Source organism: Musca autumnalis, unplaced genomic scaffold, assembly GCF_047663935.1.
Source record: "Musca autumnalis isolate F117 unplaced genomic scaffold, ASM4766393v1 scaffold_2, whole genome shotgun sequence".
NCBI classification, from domain to species: Eukaryota; Metazoa; Arthropoda; class Insecta; order Diptera; family Muscidae; genus Musca; species Musca autumnalis.
The window spans coordinates 67,115,603-67,137,754 of record NW_027411755.1 but is presented as its reverse complement, the minus strand read 5'-3'; the positions used below and the strand labels follow the sequence as shown (position 1 = coordinate 67,137,754).

The 22,152-nt window shown below is 36.0% G+C and overlaps 1 protein-coding gene across 3 annotated transcripts in view; it reads right to left on the bottom strand.

Moving 5' to 3' along the window:
* Nucleotides 1-22,152, bottom strand: part of GABA-B-R1 (gamma-aminobutyric acid type B receptor subunit 1) — a 396,378-nt gene that overhangs the window by 33,595 nt on the left and 340,631 nt on the right. For all 3 annotated transcript variants that reach the window (XM_073967833.1, XM_073967834.1, XM_073967835.1), the window contains exons 4-10: nt 19,919-20,053; nt 19,084-19,254; nt 11,740-11,956; nt 10,375-10,540; nt 10,058-10,301; nt 7,120-7,269; nt 138-280 (exon numbers count right to left, since the gene is read on the bottom strand). In XM_073967833.1, coding sequence (XP_073823934.1) covers nt 138-280; nt 7,120-7,269; nt 10,058-10,301; nt 10,375-10,540; nt 11,740-11,956; nt 19,084-19,254; nt 19,919-20,053 — 1,226 coding nt within the window. The remainder of the gene's footprint in view (nt 1-137; nt 281-7,119; nt 7,270-10,057; nt 10,302-10,374; nt 10,541-11,739; nt 11,957-19,083; nt 19,255-19,918; nt 20,054-22,152) is intronic.

The following is a 22,152-nucleotide window of genomic DNA, read 5'->3' as shown; positions in this document are numbered from 1 at the left end:
GGTATAGAAATTCTAAACCGTTATTGTGTTTGTGAAATAATGCAATGCATTTAAAGCGGACAAAAAATCTCACATTTTAATTTTTTCTCTAAGAAAGAGATAAAGTATAAACTATGAAAATGTTAAAAAAAACTTACCTTCTATGTTTATTCCATATATTAAAGATAATTAGGGCTAATGCTACAACTATACCACAACACGATATTGTACACATACACACAAATAATGGCAGCGATACGGTGCGTAAAACGCGTCTTACTATTGTACGATCCTGAGGAACCTGTAGAGGAGGAATAGAAAAAGAAAAGGGTTACATTTTAATTAGCATTTGAATGTAAAATAAAACAAAAGGACAATTAAGATTGAGGTCTTGACTAAATGAAAACAAAATTCGGCAGTTCTGAACTTTTTATACCCTCCACCATAAAATATTCTGAACTAAATGTACGATTTAGTTTCCTTTCCTGTCCACAATTTGTGTAGAGAAGTTTTGGTATGCCGAATATACCGGGCGGTACATTTTGTAACGTGACCGTTTCATATACTCCTACACTCACTCACTATAATCAACTACCACTTCATAGCTGGCATAGGGGACACATTTAGCTCGAGTGTAATTAACGACAATCACTGCTGCACAATAATTCTCATTCACCTCGTGCTACCACCCGAATGTATATTTTAATGTTTCCCCACCGAAGATGTCGATCACCAGCCGACAAAGTACGACAAGACGTGTGGTTCGTCCGCAGTTTCGACACTCGACTCTTAGCAAGCTCTAAGCTCTTAGCAAGCTCCAAGCTATTAGCAAGCTCCAGGCCACTTAGCAAGCTCCAAGCTCTTAGCAAATTCCAAGCTCTTAGCCAACTCCAAGCTCTTAAAAAGCTCCAAGCCCTTAGCCAGCATCAACCTCTTAGCCAGCTCAATGCTCATAGCCAGCTCCTACATATAAACCGATCCCTTTGCCCTCAGCAACCCGAATACCATAGAGCCGTGTCACACCCGACAACTGCCGAGCCGACAGCCACCGGAAAGCCCCGTACCGACACCCGAGTGCATAGCCGAATCACAACCGACAACTGCCGAGCCGACAGCCACGCAATTATACCGAGCCGACACCAACCCGAGTAGTGTAGAGCCGAGTCACAAACCCGACAACTTCCGAACCAACATCCCCGAATAACACAAAACGGTACTCAAATAATAGATCACAAAACTCATACTGCATATGGTGATTAGAATGGCTCTCACGGTAACACCCGATCAAGTCCTGCAATGTGCAGTTGTGTTGCTGTACTGGAAAAGTTATTGTCTCCTCTTGAAGATGGTCCACTACAGACAAGAGGAGGCACCCTGTTGCAGTTCTCAGTGCGGCATTCGGACAGGTTTAAATATTTTTTCTGTCACCTATGGCGTTATAAGTGGTCAGCAAGCTTTCTTTATCTACACCTAAGTGCTGCCGGCTAGGGAGATAAGGACCTTGTTCCAGCTCGCCGCTGATAGATGTGGCATGCGCGGATAACATGAGCATGCTATCGAATGTGACCGCTAGAATCTTGGGATAGTTAGTGATGATTCCGCTGCCATCGACTATTACATTCAACCCAGTTCTCACAACTGCCGTCCATGTGGTGAACAGAGGGAGGCCGTAGGCTTAGAGGCGGATATTTGCATATTCCTCTCGTAGAAAAAGGTGATAAGATTAGTCTAATAGGAGTTCAACCTTTCACGAATGACAGGAAAAGTATATGACGCCATGATCGTAAAAACATCCGCATATGTTACGATGTGAGTGCCACATGAAGGGGGTGTTCCGCAGATATCACCATACCTTGGGGAACACACTTTACGGGGCTTGGACTTCTTGTGTGGAGGTGGCGTGCTGCACTGTTGTCGTGCTGTGCTGCTTACGGAACACCTGCAGATGATCGGCAACTGGATAGCTATTTCTCACGTTGGGGAGGACTGCAGCCCCAAGGATTTTTGCTACGGGTAATATTTGCCCTGTCAATCTCTCGTATTGTTCGACAAATTGTCGATTGAAATAACTTGCGCACCTCTTCGAACCAGTTAGCGTAATGTCGCGCGAACTTGGCTGAGGTTCTATCTTCCTTATTTCCACGTTTCGAGAGTGACATAACCGTTGCCCACAATTCACTTACTCCGGCTTCAATGTTGCAACTCTTCAAATGATTTACCCACTTATGGTCGCCGACCAACCTATTAACTTCTAGTGTCAGCTCCATGACACTCGGACCCCTGGGTTTGACAAGGCGAAGTTCACCGCTTTCATTGGATTTGCAAAAAAATTAAAAAAAAATTGAGTGTGATAGATGACGATGGGACACACGGACCAAAACAATCTGGAGCAGGCATTCTGGGATATGCTGCTATCAACACAGAAAAACTATTGAAATACAAACATGTGTGCACTGAGGTGGCATCCGCTGGCCGGAATACGAGTGGTTCCGGGTCAATTCGGAATCGAAGAACCCTCCCTCGTGGTATTGACAAATATTGTTGGAGAAGTTTACAGGTAGTTCAGTAAAAAATGTGGCTAAAACTCAAAAATACCGGTAATCGGAAGTTTACGTTATATGGGGGCTTTGCCAAAACATATGCCTATGTTGACAATTTTTGGTTGAGGAGATTCGTGACTGCAATGAACTTCAAATGTCAAATAACAGGTGGATATGTCAAAAAATTTAGCTGAAACCAAAAAATTCCTAATATCGGGAGGTACCGTTATGTGTGGGCTTTACCAAAACATGGGCCCTATCTAGAAAATTTTCAGTGGATATGTGTTCTGACCACTAGGAACCTCAACTGTTAAATTGCAGTTAGTTCGGTCAAAAAATGTGGCTGAAATCCGCAAAATACAGAAAATCGGTAGGTATCGGTATATGGATGCTATAACAAAACATGGACCTATGCTGACGATTTTTGGAGGAGATGTTTTGTGTCTACTGGGAACATCAAATGTGAACTTACACGTAGTTCGGTACAAAAAAGTAGCTAAAATCCTAAAAATATCGAAAATCGAGAGGAACCTCGAACCTATGTTGACAATATTTGCTGGAGATGTTTTGTAACCACTGGGCACCTCAAATGTCAAATACCAGGTTCAGTCAAAAAAAAATTACTGAAATCGGAAGGTGACGTTAAGCATGGGATATACCAACACTTCAACAATTTTTGGTGAAGAAGTTTTGTGGCTGCAGGGAATCTTAAATGGAAAATTACTGGTAGTTTAGTCAAAAAAATTTAGCTGAGCCCCTCAATATACCTAAAATCGGGAGGTGCCGTCCAAAATATGGACCTATGTTGACAGTTTTTGATGAAGATGTTTTGAGACCACTGCACTGTGGTCGAACTTGTATGGGAAGGGCGGCAAAAATACTTCCTGTGCAGATATCAATACGAAAATTTCAGTAAAAGTTAGTTTAACAACACAAATAACAAGTAAAAAAGTATCCGTCGGCTTTGCCGACAGAGATGTACCCTCAGCCTGTGTATATTGAAACAAATTTTTCCCAAAAAACGTTAGGGGGTTTTAAACATTTTGGGCGTTTGAACCGACAAAAATGTTGATTAGGATTAAAGATCAAAAGTTTTGCGGAGGAGATACTAAAAGGAATGGATCGACATTATGGAAGTGGATCTCCAGCACTACATATGGTGCTTATTGGGCTTTTGCACCCTTCGGGCTGTTTGCTCAAGAAGTATGGACTTGCACCTGAAAAAAAACTTTTACCATCGTACTCGTAATTGAGGCAGCGAATGCAAGTTGTTTCAACAAAAATCAAAGTGATTCGATATCGGTCTTAAAGTGAACTTATCCGAAATTTTCTGTAGGAGGTACCGGATGAAGTGGACAAATATAGGCCATATTTGAACCTGATCTATATCTGATAGATATACTAGGATGTGTAAAGTATGGACCAATTCGGCCACTCCCTTCAAGAGTTACCGTACGGACAATTTTTCCAAACATTTTTGAACTTTTGTGGGGGAGGTACCTGAAGAAGTGGACCGATATGGCTTATTTTCGAACTTAAACTATGTTTGGACAAAATATTACAAAGGCAAAATGTTGGACCGAATCGGCAGATCCGTACTAGAGTAACATTGCGCTCCAACCACCTCACACGGTGTCATAGGGGTTTTTTGCAACTTTCATGCTATTTTCTCAGGAAGTATGGACTTGCCCCTAATGAAACTTGTACCGTCGTATGGGGGACAGTGAATACAAGCTGCTAAAACAAAAATCAAAGCGATTCGAGAGATGGTCCTAAACTGAACTTTTCCGAAATTTTGTGTGGGAGGTACCCGAAGGTTCATATTGAAACCTTATCTAAGCCTGGTACACATTTCAGGATGTGCAAGGTATGGACTTAATCGGTTACTCCCTTCAAGAGTTATCGTGCGCACAAATTTTCCGAACATTTTCGAACTTTTGTGTGGGAAGTACCGGAAGAAGTGGACCGATATAGCCCATCATGGAACTTAAACTAAGTTGGAGCAAAATATTACGAAAGCCAAAATTTGAACCGAATCGGTTCATCCGTTCGAGAGTTATCGTGCGCTCCAGCCAGCCAGACAGACAGACGGACGGACATTGCTCAATCGACTCCAAATTGTCTGAAACACATTTCGTCCAAACATACTTGGGGTCTAAAACCATTATTTCGATAAGGCACATTTTGCCCGTATGAAAGTGCATATGGTAAATTTCAAATTTCCTTTTCAATACCATTTAAAAAAATATTATTTTTTTTTTTGCGAGCACATCCGCGATTTTTGGTACTTAGGTTAGGAAAAATATTGTGTTTTCAAATATGTTCGCGTTCACAAAATTGGATGCTGCACCCAAAAGTTATAGAGGGTTTTGTTCCCTTATAAAGAAAAAATATTTAAAAATTCCCTTTGGGTTTTAATAAGAAAATATATGTATAAATCGTTAACAGAATGTTATATCTATCCGCTGAAGTTAAAATATTTCTAAATTTGTTTTTATTTTCGCGGAAAATCAACATATAATAAAAAAATCTTAGAGTAAATTTAATTTATTCTAACTCAGACTCCATATAAATCTCAAAAAATAAATTTTCAATCTCTACAGCATCTAGACAACGCATAGAAATATGTGAGACCAAAATTATAAAGACTGGGTTCATAACATGCAAATTACAGCAACAACAAAAGACAAAAACTTATTGTGGCAATATAATTTCAAAAATATATGTTTTGGTTTAATACCAAAAATTGAAGAAAAATTTTTAGGAGTTATTCTACTATTTCGCTAAATTTCCATACAAAACCTGAAGTATTTTGCTAAAACTTCTTCGAGGAAAATAGTTTGTCATCGTGAAAGTATATTTGCTTAGAATGATAAGCAATAGATTTAAGAAGTACACAGTAATATTGAAATCACAACCAAAGAAAAAACACAAAAGTTAAAAAGCGTGTAATTCGCGAATCCGTTTAAATTAGTTGAGGTGCATGTGCTTTTCGGATACAGGGAGTCCATGTCTATCAATATGCATGGATTTTCCCATGTTTCATTCAGCGGCCAAAGTGTGCCATCAGTTGCATCTTAATATTCAAAAAACCTTCAAGTGGGCAAAAATTACGCGATATGGATATGATTATAAGGTGCATCCGATTTCAATGGCCGCCTATTAAAAATACGTCAATATAAATTATTTTAGACAGATTCGTCAAGAACTGCGGATGTGCCACCACATTCTACTTTGGGATAAATAGGGATATTACTCCCGAATCTTTGTAATTTGTGACACACCTTTTTGGCAAATATTATAATCGCGTATAAAGGATTACATTAATGTAAAAATAATCAAAGAAAATCGCGGTTCAATTCGCGGAATTGTCAAAATATATTTTTGCAGATTTTCCTACTTTCGAGGTATCTAAAACGCCGGATTTTAGTGGATGGATTCGAACGCGGAAGGGTTTATTAGATCCGGCACGTAAAAAAACTAAAATCACGCGGGGTTCAGGGGTACCTGTACGACAGTTGTAAATTTTAAAGCCAAAAAATAGGTTTTTTCAGAAAATTTACGCACCAAATTTTCACCTTTGGACTCCTATTACTAGGAAGCTGTACGGAGCACACTCATGAGATATACATCAAACGACGTGGAATCGCGAGTTCTACAATCCTATAACTAGGACTGGATTATTATCTAGTTGCATCCTCTAATTATAAGAAAAATTCGAAAAACACTGAAATCAAAACTTTAAAATGTCAGCATCGATTTTAGGGGGATGCAGTGTATATATCGAAAAGTCATATACTAGAACCATGTTGCCCAAGGGATATTCTTTAGTTCTTTCTTTGAGCACAGGTTTGAATTTTGCGTGGTTTGGCAAGAAATCAAGAAAGAACACAAAAATACTTGTTTACTTCAACACATTTTTCCCATTTTTTTATATTACCACCAACGTAGCTTCCACGAAAATTATTTGTTATGGTCCATATTATGAGATCATGGCTAAAACACTTCAATTAATATAAATATATTCATATTTTATAAAATATATTAACAGTTCGCGACTTATCAAATGGTGAACCTCAACTTCAACGATTGTAAAACTTTTTTGAATATTACCATATACCCTGGTTAGCATAAATGCTGTGGGTATAAAAAAAAACAAAAAAATCAAAATACGTCCAACTTGAAGTATAGCCCCATATAACGGTACCCCTGATCTCTGGCATTTTGGGAATCGTGACCACATCTTTCAATGAAATTCAATGAAAATTGTTGGCAACAACAACATCTAATATGTCTGAGGATGTAAGACTAACCAACTAACGAAACAATCGTCGCATAGCGGTTGAGGACTTCGCTAGATATCAATTTTTCAATGTAATCTTCTTAGGTCATAAAAGCTCGATTAATTAAATTAATTAAAATATCACAAATAATGGCCTTCGCCCCTAAAAAGGCAAAAACTTAAGAATTAAATTATGTTAATCGAAATTCAATTCAAAACAATTAAAATTAAAACTAAAATAAGTGATATTAAATATTTTTTAATTGTTCTCTTAAGTACGTTCGCATTTACGTACTTTTCAATTTATTCATAACTTACCTTTCCTCCTATCCATCGTTCGGAATTCAGCCATGTTAAATTATCCAATTGGGTATCATAATAACCCAATTTTTCATATCTCCCATTAATCATCTGTTCAATTTGCGTTAAAGCAATACGATCTCCCTGAGAGCTGAATGCCACAACACCCTGAAATAAGAGCAAAAAATCCAAAATCAGCAACGACAGTTGGTTACATTACCATGTATTGAAAAGTTACAATAATGCCTTAATTTGCATTTAGTGGTTTTGTCACGAGGGTTTAACCACAAAAAGCCATATAATGTGTGTACATGTTTGATTATTGTGGCTTTTCTATACTATCAATGTTATATGTACATTAGGCTTATGACTTTTTGACATTTTTTCTCAAAAATGATTTCTTGTAGTGAGAATGAATGCTTATTATATTATAAAAAGGTGCCGCATAAACCACATTGTTTTTTTAAATACTATGAAAAAAAAATTGTCAATTATTCCCTGTTGCACGAAAGAATGACCTCTTGCCTAATAAAGACTAAACATTTTTTATTCCATTTAAATATTGAAAAAGGTCCCGCACAAACAACTATTATTTTTTATGATATATGAAATAAAGATATATGTATATATAATAGAAAACAAGTAAAAAAGTATCAGTCGGCTTTGTCGACAGAGACATACCCTCAGCCTATGTGAATCGAAACTTTCATCAAAGAAAAGATCGAAGGTGTTTAGGGCCTTTTGATTTTGCGGCCCTTTTTCGACATTTCAAAATGCCTTTGAACTAGGGCTACTCATACAACTACAAACATATTTTGTTGGTTTTGAAACACAAACATTTTGATATTTTCCCAACATACCATTCAGTCTGATATTATAAAATTTATGAAAAACAATTCGTATAAATACATTCTACAATTACACGGATAAGCTAATAATTAGCATACACATTCATTATTTTCAAGAGAATCAAGTTTCGTTTATTCTCCAGTGGCTACACAAGAATTTATAATTCAAATATGATGTTTTGTTCGAGTAATGTTGGTTTGTTGGGTTGTCTTGTGTAATGGAAAAAATGTGTGTATTGAAAATTTTCATTTCAAAAAACAAAAGCTCTCTTTTTCAATTGTGTGAGTGAGCAAATTGACACACACCGACAGCAGAGGTGCGCCCTTTGAGCAGCCCTACTTTGAACATAGAAGTGTGTGAGTGAGCAAATTGACACACACCGACAGCAGAGGTGCGCCCTTTGAGCAGCCCTACTTTGAACATAGAAGTTAAACTAAATTTGGGCTAAATATTAGGAGATCCAAAGTTTGGACCAAATTGGTTGCCCCGTTCAAGAGATATCGTGCATACCATTTTAGTGATATTTTTTAAGTACTGGGGGGAAATACCTTTAGTAGTGGACCGGTATTGAAACTACTGTATGTTGTGGACCAAATGTTCCTCATCTTCAAACTGAGAGTAAATTTGGACAACATATGACGAAGGCCCAATTTTGGACCAAATCGGTTTATCAGTTCGAGAGTTATCTTCAGCCAATACTACATATGGCTACGGATTTTAACACCTTTCGGGCTGTTTTCACTAGAAGTATGGATTTGCCTGAAAATAAAATTCTTTTACCGTCGTAAAGGATGCAAAGAATGCAAGTTGGTTCAACAAAAATCAAAGTGATTCAAGAGCAGGTCTTAAATTGAACTTATCCAAAAATTTTGGGTGGGATGTACCCGAATGAGTGGACAAATATAGTCCCTATTCAAACCTGATGTATGTCTGGTAGATATGGTAGGATGTGTAAAATATGGACCAAGTCGGTCGCTCCCTTCAAGAGTTATCGAGCGCACAATTTTCCGAGCATTATTGAACTTTTGTGGGGGAGGTACCTGAAGGAGTGGATCGATATGTCTTATCTTCGAACTTACAAAAAAATTTTGGCAAAATATTACGAATTTTGGAACGAATCGGCAGATCAGTTCGAGAATCATCCAACCACTACACACGGTGTCATAGGGGTTTTTCATCTTTCAGGTAATTTTCTCAGGAAGTATGGACTTGTCCCCAATGTAACTTTTACCGTCGTATAGGGAACAGTAAATACAAGTTGCTACAACAAAAATCAAAGCGATTCGAGAGCAGATCCTAAATTGAACTTCTCCGACATTTTGTGTGGGAGGTACGCAAAGAAGAGGACCGATTGAGTCCATATTGGAACCTCATCTAAGTCGGGTAAAAATTGCATGATGTGCCACGCATGGACCAAATTGGTTGCTCCCATCAAGAGTTATGGTGCACACAAGTTTTCCGAACATTTTCGAACTTTTGTGTGGTAGGTACCGACAGGAGTGGACCGATGTAACCCATCTTCGAACTTAAACTAAGTTTGGACAAAATATTACCAAAGCCAAATTTTGGACTGAATACGTTGATCCGTTCGAGAGTTTAGTGAGCTCCATCCAGACAGACGGACGGACATGGCTAAATCAACTCAAAATTGTCTGAAACAGATTTCGTCCAAACATACTTGGGTCTAAAAGCATTATTTCGATGAGGCACATTTTGCTAGTATGAAAGTTAGCATAAGTGCTGAGGGTATAATGATACATATGTAATAATACGATGATAAAAGTAGTGAGAAACGGTTATGTCATTTTGGTTATGTCGGATACCCCTATACCTCTTTTTCAGTTAAATATCTGCTTACAGTGACTTCAAAAAATTGCCCAAAGTTTTGAAAAATAAAAACGTTAAAAGTTTTTTGTGCGGAAGCTTTTTTTATCGAATCACTTTATAATTGAGATTTTATGTAATCCTATGTAAAAACTCACTAAAATATCATAGAGGAGTACAACGCTGTAAAAAAGTCATAACCCTAATGTGCATATATGTATATTACAAATCTTTTATCATAAACTTTTCAACCAATTTTAAATAAAAAACTTTCGATACTCACCGATACACCTAAAAATTGCGTTGAATTCATCGCTGCATAAATTTCATCAGCAATATCTTTGTCGTTGTATGTGAATTCTTTTAATGTTTTATTGCGATGCCTCAGTCTTTCCATGCTGCGATTAAACGCCAATGCCACACTCCATACGGCATCATAAGCCAATGGGGCTTCCTGGTAGCCTTCCGGATAACGATCATTGCTAATATCGAAACCTTCTTCTTTTAAGGCTTGATTTAAACGTAAACTGTGAGCCAGATACAGATTTGAGAAGATGAATGAAACGTCGTATACAACAACAAAAGCAGTGAAATACTTACCGAAATCCATCAGCTGTCATGCCCGATATGGTTGTTTGATTATTTTGATTCCACATCAGAGCCTCTGTGGTTAAATGGCCTTCAGCGGCCATACGCATCTGTTCGACGGTGCATGAAATATCTTCGTTTTCTAAATTTACTTCATACCAATTGTCTTCGTACCAGCCTGGAAATTTAACAAAGAAATGCATTGGTATTAAGTCATTAGAAAATAAACAATGATTAAAAATTTGTCTCCACTAACACGGTGAACGAAAAGTGATGGGTGGATCAAAGCACAGTAGAATCGCGATAATTCGTACCTCGATAAACCGAAAATCTTGATAATTTGTATAAGCCCTTGAAGCTATTTCCTTTACATTTTATCCCCGCTAAATCGAAAACCTCGATAATTCGTACAAAATGACGGGTCCCTTGGATTAAGAATTATCGAGATTCTACTGTATAAATAAATATTGATGCCGTTTTCTGTTAGATTGCAGTTTTCATGGGTTCACAGAAAAACAAAGAGAAAAAAGTAGTGGATTTTGTACAATTTTTAGTCCGGACGAATAATACCTCGTTTTAATCTATTTGCATTCCGTCATTAACTTCGTAATATTCCTTTCCCTTCATCTGAATATCTTATTGTGAAATTTCAATATCCATGTAATTTTATTTCTCTGCACTTAAGGTGGAAACCAATTGACGATGAATTGAAGCACACATCTGCAAATGTGGAATTGGTTTACTGCAAGTCAGAAAGCTTTATTTAGCTACTACAACCGCAAAAACCAATGGAAGCGTTTAATTGCAGACATCGAACATACTTAAGCGCGCACATGGTCGTAACGCATGCACGAATGAGTGGAGTTAACCAAAAGCAATTGAACAGCGTATAAGTCAAACCATAGTGCGGTAATCATCAACAAATCGTAGTAGAAGGAGATGGAAGTGTAAATATGCACACATACATTCAAAAGTTTGTATGGAGAATTAGACTCGCTTGAGCTCCGTCGACAACAAATGGGCTTAATGTGCATGCTAATTGCACTAAAGTACATACTTGACTGAGATTTATATTGGCAAAGAAAGTTCAATTTGGCCTGAGAATACTGGGTTGATTTCGTATTATAATCGCATTAAACTATTACATGTTTAAGTTTACGAATATAAAGGAAAACATCCATCTTTAAAGTGTATAGTTTTGGTATTGTGGAGTAAATTTTTAATAACAACATAAAACTTTATAAATAATTTCACTTTTATCAATGTACCCAGTATTAATTAATTTAATTAATATTTTGTAGGCCTTTTTAGTTTCAAACATTACGAATTTTAAAACTAGTATTTGTATTAAAAAAAAAAAAATAAAAATTTACTTACCTATAAAAAACCACACATATGCTCTGCCATACAATTGCTGTTTATACATTTCACATAGCACTCGCCGCGCTGCCACTACATAAAAGAGGCCAACAATAATGCGAGCATCCTGTCGCCGTAAATTGCGTACAGCATCAGTTGGATCGGATAAAAATGATTGTCTTGTAACGATTTCAATTCCTGCTTCCATGCAACGATTCTCAAGGTCTTCAACCGTCTGGAAATAAATCACAAAAAAAAAACAAAAGGGGCATAATTAATTTGTGAATGTTGTCAAAGGTAATGATGGTGGTTTGTTTTAATCGTTTGGGGATTAAAACGATGCTGACAAACAAATGGAAAATTGTCCTCAATGATTTTCCCCATTTGAAATGATTAATATTGTGCTCAATGGGTTTCAAATTAACATCACAAAGCACTATAGGTAATTTGCCCTGTTTTTGAGGCAAAAAGTCAATTTTGCAACTATCAATAATACAAATTTTTTAGTTGGCATTGAAAAAAGAACATGTCAAAATTTATGAATAAGAATGACCTTTAATTGTAGTCAAAGTGAGAATTTTGATGAACAACAAAAAATAAATTAAATTGTAAGGTCTATTCTAACGTGTTTAAAACCGTGGAGATATAAACCATATATGCATATATGTAAAATGGAGTAGATTGGCCAATGCGAGTGGAATTTATTTAATATATAATATACTTCAAACATTTCGTGTAGTGACGAAAACAAAGGCAAAAAACCTATTTAATTTTTCTTAAACTCAATTCATATAGACTTCTTCTCATACAGACCCCTGCATTGATATTACTAGGTTTCAAAACCAATTTTGCCCGTTTTTTATATTTATTACTTGATGTTCGACAGTAGTAAGCTTTATTTTATCTCTCTTTTACATATAAATCATTGATAAGGTTTAAAGGAGAACTAAACTCGTTTTTTAACGTATATTTCAAAAATATACAAAATTATAAGAACAGTGCGTATGAAAAACTATTCGCGGGGTCAAAATTTTTGTTACTTACTACCGTGATCATTTTCAACAGTTTATTGTGTTTGTTTGTGTGAAAATGCCATTGCAAGAAATAGCTTTGTTCCTTATATACGTAGTTGTTTATAACCGTTGTTCTTTATATCCGAATTTAACGGTAGATGTCGTTGTTTTATTATACTTTTACATATTTTTTAAATAACAAATGTTTCACACCTTTATAAAGGAAAAATTGTACTGACAAATTTAAAAAAAAAAATAAGAAAAAAGTATTAATCATCCGAATCCCACTACCAAATAAGACTTAACATTTTTGTAATTAATCGTAGTTGAATACAAAAAAAATTTCAAGAAAATCGAAGGGGCCAATCATTGATTTTTTATTAAATAGCTGAAAAAGCCACAAAACATTCAAACAAGATTTTTTCCAAATTGGACCAATATTAAAGAAATTATGAGAATTTCTTTGCATATACCCAGCAACATGTTCGATGCCAAGGATGCTATTGAATTATGGGTGCAAGTGATCTGGCATGTCATCTTTTTAGCATTTTCACTCATGAATTTTATATGAGCGTGACCACAATAAGATGACATTGATTTTCGGATCTTAAGATGACATTCATTGTCGGATCCTAAGCATGTCATTTTGAGCAATGCTTAGACATGTAATTTTCACCAACCCTTTGGCATGACATTTCCATGTCTTGTTTGGAAAATGGAAAATTCTGTATTGAAATATGATTTTCATGACAAACCAAACTCTTCTTTATTAATTTAAATTAATTCATGAAATAACTAGAACTAATTTATCAGCATAAAGTTTACACCCAAAATTTAAATTAAATCACCGCCGCTGCACCGCAACAGAGTTTACTTCGTCCACTCTCAGCCACTGATTTTGTTTCATCTTACAAAAGCTTTTCTATTATCTTCTCAGCACCAGTTCAGATTTCGACATGGACTCCAACAGCAGTCCTTTAAGAATTTCTCATTTAATTTGTAATTTTGTAATTTTATAACAACAATTTTGGAAATGTATACTCTTTTGTTTTGATGTCGCTACATGTAGGGATGTACAAATCGACTTGTTTGTTTATAGTGATCTGTAGAAATGATTCAAATGCTGATGAAAAGATCGGATCTTTCACGACTTCCTTTGCATGGGTTTAAATGCTCAAATTTTGCTGGGTAGTTTTTACAGAATTCGACATTTTCAAGGCGCGATATCTATGGAACCTTTGGTCCAAAAAATTCTGAAAACATGCTAAAGTGTTTTGCTGATGAGCAGCATCAGCACAGCAAAATATAAAGAAAATCAAAAACCTCATCTTGAAAAAGTGTCCGATTTCACTCAGAAATCCTCATATATATCTAAAAAATGGTACAACCTAGGGAAATATCATAAAGGCCAATCTTGTAGAGAATTTTCACAGCTACAATACTTTTTTTCTAATCCCATTTCGATAGGACTTGTGGTTTCGAAGCAAATTTGTGAAAACCTAAAATAAACCTAAAAATGTGACCTTGGATCGGGATTTATTTAAAAATCTTTCAGCTATTTTTTCTTGTTTTTGGATTTTTCTCATCTATGAACATTGCTGTTTTAGAATCCGCAAAAACTTCCCAGATAAAAGGTGTTTTTATTTAATGTTACTTAAGGCACACCGTACATCAGGAGGAGGCATTGTGACTCACAAGAGAGCCAATGTGCTCTAAGTGAGCGTAAATTTCTTATCGCTCACAGCCTGTGTAGATGCTAACACGTTGTGAACGACAACAAATTTACGCTCATTGAGAGCACAAGAGAGACCAAAAAATGTTCTCTGCCTCACTCTGCCGTACAAAAAAACAAAAACATTGTTCCACAACATCCCATATGGGACAAGGGAGACTTCTCTCATATCAATGAGTGCACCCCGATTCATATTAGCTCAATGATATGGGACCTACTGTTTATCGCCGAGTCCGAACGGCGTGCCTTAAGACACCACTTGTAGAGAAGTTTTTCAAGGCTGATATACTCAGGAAATGTCGCCAACATTACTGAGGGGTATTTTGCCACCGTTGAAAAATGTTTGATGTTGCCTGGCCGGGGAATCGAACCACTGACCTTCTGCGTGCAAGGCGGGTGTGCATACCATTGCACCACGGTGGCTTGCCGTACATGAACTTTTTTTATAAAGAGGCGATACAGTCAAAAATGGTAATACCTAAAACCACTGCTACAACATTTTTTTAGTTCCATTACGATAGGGCTTGCGGTTTCCAAGCAAAATCGCGAAAACCTAAAAAACACAAAAAATGTGAACTTTGACCGCGATTTATTTAAAAGGCCCTACGGCGATTTATTTTTTATTTTTCTCACGTATGAACATTGTGGTTTCAGAATCCTCAAAAACTTTCCAGGTGTAAGCTCCTTTCACTTAAAGTTGATTCAAGGGCACTGTGTCCAATTAACAACCAATTCGTTATTAAAATGTGACTAAGATCTTCAAAAGACCTTAAATGGGGCACTCTTATATGAGGGTTATACCAAAATGTGGACTTATACTGTCTGATTTTTGCAAGGGATGTTTTGAACCTGTAAAAATGTTTTGTATCTTTAGCGAAGACCTTAAATGGGGCGGTAACCGAAAATCGGAGGTACCGTACTAAGGGGCTATCTAAAGTCTTGGGCCAATACCAACAAATTTCTGGTTGCAAGTCTTATACCCCCCACGAAGGCTAAATACCAAATTTAAGCTATTTCAGTGGGATATTGTGGCCACAGCCTTTAAAATACCGAAAAGACTTGGACCTATACCGATAAATTTCCGACGGAAAGTTTTGTACCCCCAACGAAAACATAATATTAAATCTTAGCCAAAGAGTAATAGAAACGTTTATATCATAATACAAAGCTCTATCTTAACAAGTAAGAACGGCGTTAAGTTCGGCCGGGCCGAACTTGTTATACCCTCCACCACGAGTTGTATTGCAGTAAAATGGAAGAATTATTTTCCTTCCTTTACGAAGAAAACTAAATACCAAATTTCAGCAATTTCGGTAAAACAATGTGGCTAACCTTCGAAAAACTGAAATTCGGGAGGTACCGTTCTTTGGGGGTTACCTCACAACATCGATCTATACTGATAAATTTCTGGCGGAAAGAAGACGAAGTACCAAATTTCCGATATTTCGGTAAGATAATGTGGCTAAAACCTTCAAAATATCGAAAATCAAGAGGTACGTTTCTATGGGGAATATAGGAAGGTGTAGACCAGTCATTTCGGTGGGATATTGACGTCCCAACATTCAGAATTACGAAAATCGGGAGGTACAGTAGACTAAATACAGAATTTCAGACTAAATACCGAATTTCACCTCCCGTAGAGTAAATACCGAATTTCAGACTAAATACCTAATTTCGCCTCCCGAACATAGGGAGATACCTTTCTATTAAGGCTATATGAGGGCGTGGGCCAGTACCAACAAATTTCTGGGTGAAACCAACGAAGACTAAATACAAAATTTTAGCCATTTCGGTGGAAAATTGAGCGGTACGGTTCTATGAGGGCTATATGGAGGTGGGGACCTATTCCCGGGGAAAATGGAAAAAATGTTAGGGGAAACGTTTTATACCCCCAACGAAGACTAAGTATCAAATTTCATCCATTTAGGTGAAATATTGAAGCCACAGCCTTTAAAATACCGAAAATCGGGAGGTTCTGTTCTATGAGGGCTATATAAAGGCGTGGACCTCTACCGACAAATTTCTCGTTGAACGTTTTATACCACCAACGAAGACTAGATACCAAAATTCAGCCATTTCAAAATACCGAAAAGCGGGAGCTACCGCTCTATGGGGGCTATATGAAGGCGTAGACATATACATAAAAATTTCATTTGTAAGTTTTATACCCCAACGAAGACTAAATACCAAATTTCAGCCACTTCGCTGGGAGGCATAACCTTTAAAACACCGAAAATTTAGAGGTACCTTTCTATGGGGCCTATATGAAGGTGTGGACCTATAACGACGAATTTCAGTCGGAAAGGTTTTTACCTTCAACGTAGTTTACCGAATTTCAGTCATTTCGTTTTGTTGTTGGGGCCACAACTGCAAAGTACCGAAAATCGGGAGGTACCGTTCTACGGGCGCTATATAAAGGCGTGGACCTGTACCGACAAATTTCAGGGGAAAAGTTTTATACCCCCAACGAAGACTAAGTACTCAATTTCAGCCATTTCGGTGGTATATTGAAGCCATAATCTTCAAAATACCGAAAATCGGGAGGTTTCGTTCTATGGGGGCCATATGAAGGCGAGGACCACACCAAATTTGTAGGCAGGCGGAAAGTTTTATACCCTCAACAAAGACTAAATACCAAATTTCAGCCATGTCGGTGTGATAATTAGGCTAAAGCTGTGTACACACGATCAGTTTTGACTGCCGATTTTTCGGCAATATCGATAAATGTCAAACTGTCCACAAAATATTTTGTGGTTGCCTGATGACTGACAAAAATGAACAGTCACACTGGCCAGCAACCGATTGTTTGAGCAAAACTGACAGTCAAAACTGATTGTGTGTACCGCACTTAAAACTTTCAAAATACCGAAAATCGGGTGGTAGCCCATTTGCAAGGACTAGGGGCAATAGAAACTTCTATACCAAATTACAAAGCTCTATCTTAAAAATTGCGACCTGTATCTTGATTTTAACAGACGGACGGACATGGTTATATCGACTTAGAATTTTACCGGAATGACAAATTTAATTATACCTTAAAACAACATGATTTTTGTGGATTGTTTGGTTGATTCACCCTCTGTGTTGCGGATGATGCACTGCTATTGGTTTCATATACTTAAGGAAGCATTGAGGTTGATGTACAGTGTTCGAATTGCTCAAGAGGAATTAACTAATTTATTGAATTTCGTTCTGTTTAGCTTCTACTTTTGAGAAGCGATATTGTCATCTTGTATTGCTTGATAAATTTAGTAGTACATAATTGATTACATTAGTAGTATTAAATATATTTTATATAGGTGTATTTTATCAGTTAAACATTTAAAATGTAAAGATCAATCACAATAGGATATATGAAAAGATATAAAATCACAATGACAAAAGTACAAAAAGCTTAAAAGTGTTACTATTGAAATATAGACGGCGTTTAGAAAGTAATTATTAAAATGTTGATTGCTTCAGTATCCCCCATTGATGCTGAAAGGGTCCCGATGAAGCATCAGAAATAAAAGATTATGGAAACTGCAACTGCATACTGATACTGTCACACCAGCATATTTTGCTGATGGTACTGCTCAAAGTGTTGAGTTTTTTTTTTATTTTTCTGTGTTTGCGATTTTTTCAACTTAACATCATATGTGTGAAGCACTTACAATGATAAATAATGATTCCCTGTATTTAACGTTTTATTTTTTGTGGCTCGTTAGCAAATATATTTTTATTATTGTGTAAATTTATGTTTTTTCGAACATTAATGTTTTCACCCATTCTTAAGGTGAAATTCAATTTGCACACCAACGCCATCCTAATCTGACAATTCTTTCGCACAATAATGAAGAAGCATTCCCGTTGTCTATATTCAGTCTATGATATCATTAGAAACAACTATCTATATGCTGCATAAATTGAATAAGTTAACCAGAGTGGTGAAAATGTATAAAGGCGAATTAACTGTACAGATACAATTACGTACTGTGTTGCAAGAATTTAAGTAAGAACATCAGGATATAATTTATGATATTTAGTCCCCTTCCAGAACGAATTTTCCAAAACCCAACCTTATCTCGCAACTTCGCACCAACAGTGACCTACTGGAAAATTTTTAAGCTCATAGCTTCAGCCGTTTCGGCTGGGCGTAGATGATCATTCAGTCAATCACTTATCACCAAACCATTTTATATATAGATTTATTTTTTTTTTGCGTGTTCGTGCATGTTCGTGTCTAATTTTATAGGCACGCGCCCATCTATAGTATGTACCCTCTTTAGCCCAAAAGCTGAGGGTATAAATATTCTGAAAACACCATTATAGTTTCTATTCACACAAGCTCTGTAGGCAATGTCGACAGATAGATACCTCTTTACTTGTTAAAACTTTTCCTTCAAATATTCATAAAACAAGGATTGAGTCAGCAGAGAAAAGCTTATAACACTTAATTGCCAACCAAAGCAATGATTGCCTTTTCCTTCTATTAATTTACAATATCCCATATTGAATACTACTTCTCAAATGTAAATTTTAATTTTTCTTTAATAATGCTACCTCTCTGAAACTAATTACAAATCGTAATTCTTTAAGTGTTTAAGTTCTAATTGCTTTTTAATTATTTGAACTTACCGATATAAAAACTTCTTCCGCTTGCTGCAAAATGGCAACACGAGACCAACCAAATTTCTTCATTAACTTAATTCTAGTGGGATTATGAACGGTAGCCGATGGATGGGTACGAAATAATGTTGGAAAGCGACTGCGATCCGATAAAGCTGGTGATGAGGCGCCATAACATAGCTGTTGAAGAGAAATAGAAACAAAAAATGACAAATATGTGTATTATTGTAAAAAAAAAATATTAAGGCATTGGTTTTGACGTGTATAGTAGCAGTAAAAAATATTAACATATACCTTTTTCATATTATTCAATTCCAACTCTTGTGTACCCATGGATACATTTCATTATAGATTGTTTATCAATTTGGGATCGAATGAAAAGGGAATAATGAAGTAGTTACCTACTCTTGTATGTGTGAATATTACTCTTCATTTCATTTATTGCTTCCAAATAAAGGCATGAAATCAAAAACTCGTAAAGACAAACCTCCCAAAAGAAAAATATATTCATAATAAATTTTTAGTAGTAATAACGAACTTTTTTAGTTCTTTGGTAAGCAATTGGATATTGACTTCTGCCTCTCAAAAGTTAATAGAATACAAATTTAAAATTTCATGAATTTTTATTATAAAACAATGTAGATCTGAAGGAGATCTGAAGGAGAATTCACTAGTTTTTCCTGCTGTTACATTTCAGTAGAATATTCCTATATGCCCCTTCCTTACTCGCCAACAATTCCTTCATATACTTTTATTGCATAAAGGGATTGTTCACTCTTAATACTTAAACAAAAAGCTAATGCTTCGTAATTATAAAGATGTTTTCTTTAATTCCAACACTTACCACAATAAGATTCCACATTTTTGCGGCTTCTGCTACTGTTGTACAGACCGTACTACAACCGGCCAATAACATAAGTTTTTGTGGTTTATTATAGAGAAGATTGTACATTACGCTTGCACCCAAACCGGGTTCACACTGAAATTAGAAAGGAAATACGAAAAATTTTAATTAATTTTCCAAAAGCGTAAATAAAGAAAAATATATTGTGTTATTGGCATTTAATCACAAAGAAATGTAAATGCAAACTTAATGAATATTTCATGAGAAATCACAACACCTGCTGAGCAAACAGCACTTAAGTGTTTATATAAGGAGTAAACTATGGATGTTTACCAAACAAAATTCAAAATGAAAATCAGAAGTAATTTAAATTGAGAGCAATAATAAAATAATATTTATTTACAATCGTATTCAAAAGTTGGATTATTTGGCATGAAATTTAAAAAACCCTTTAATACAACTATTTTGCACTCCGTCCCTGTCCCAATTTTCCGCTCAGAATTCTAGCTCTACAATTTCGCGTAATACGAAAGGTTCCATTTTTTTTGTGCATTTTAGTACTTTTTTCTTACGAACACACCTACATTTCAATGGGAACCCTCACTCAGAATTTGAAGATTCTAGGCTTAGCCGTTTCGCCTAGACGTTGATTACCAGTAAGTCAAACAAATGGTACAAATGTTAGTACATTTAACTACTTTTCGTAATGCTTTTTCAACGAATTTTCAAAGACCCAGCCAAATCGACCACCTTCGCCGAGTTTGAGGCAGTTATGGAAATAGGAGTGAATGAGATACGAGAATATATTTTATTAATATTTAGAGAACTGCGGCAACATATTGAGATAAGTGGTTGCCGTAATAAAACACAAAAATAGCAATCGTTTGATACAAAAAGTCAAAATCGCATTTTTTAAGATACGAGGTTGAGGAAGTAAGGCATCAATATATTCGTCAATATCAAAGTAACAAACTCTTGATTTTGGAGTTTCATTTTTGGCAGCCGCAACTACTCACAAACCCGTTTCTTCCCCATTATATATAAATACATCTGCAAAATTTGGTATGAATCGATTCAGATCTAGGTAAAGCTTTCATATATATGTGTGTATGTTTTATCCGATTTTTATTTTAACTGCACAAAGGTCACAACTTACATCCGATCGCTTTAAAATTTGATATAGTAAATCCTGTTTAATTTAGAATCACGTCCGGAAAATTTGGTATATATATCTACAAGTACATACATAGAAAATTATTCAGCTCTCTCATGATTTTCGAAATAGAAATCCTCTGAAATTGCTAGACCGAATTGGATAACATTTTGTTTGTAGATTTCTTGGGTCTTAGAAACAATCGTAAGTTAGTTTTTTATACCGAATAATGGAGTGACGGGGGACCTCCCAAACAACGGGTTTTAGCCAATCGCGAAACCTCAGAGATTATTAGACGTATTGGTGTACAATACAATAGTAATTGAAACCAACATCATTAATTGATGATTTGGAAGTAGAATGCCGCGATCGCGTCCGATTTTTGTAAACTTTATAATTAAGGGTAGAGTTCTTAAACATAAAAGATGCCAATGCTTGTTATAAATCGATTACGATAACTATAAAATATGGCGACTTGTGTCATATTGACAAGTCCCACTCCCAGCCCAGCCCAATGCTTAAAAAAATCGAAATTTGTGTGTATCACACTATCTATTAATAGGTTTCTATAAGTTTCCGTTTCCATTCGGGGATAAATTTTTCTACACATGTCGTACTCACTACTACCATCTACTTTATATATATAGTTTCGCGGATACGTCGCGATTCCGAGAGTTCTACTCCAAAAAGCATATAAACTAAAAAAAACTACAAAAAAAAAAACTCATCACATGTTTATTAAAAAATGTGACTTGAAAAATAGACTTTTTGCCTCCGAAACCTGCCATTGGGCCCACAGTATAGTGGTCCAACATATAGATGAACAAATAAAAACGGCGTTAAGACAACATTTTATACCCTCCACCACGAACCCTATTGAAGTACCCCTTGGAAGGGTAGAATATCATAACTGATGAAAATTACTTTATACCGACAATTTTCTACGTGGAGTTTTTCTAAACGTTTAGAGTCCATATTACCAATTTATATCAACTTCAGAAGGAACATGTAGCAAACCTCTTTCAAAGACCTCACATGGGGCGTCATCGTTCGTTTCGAATTGACCTGGACATACATATAA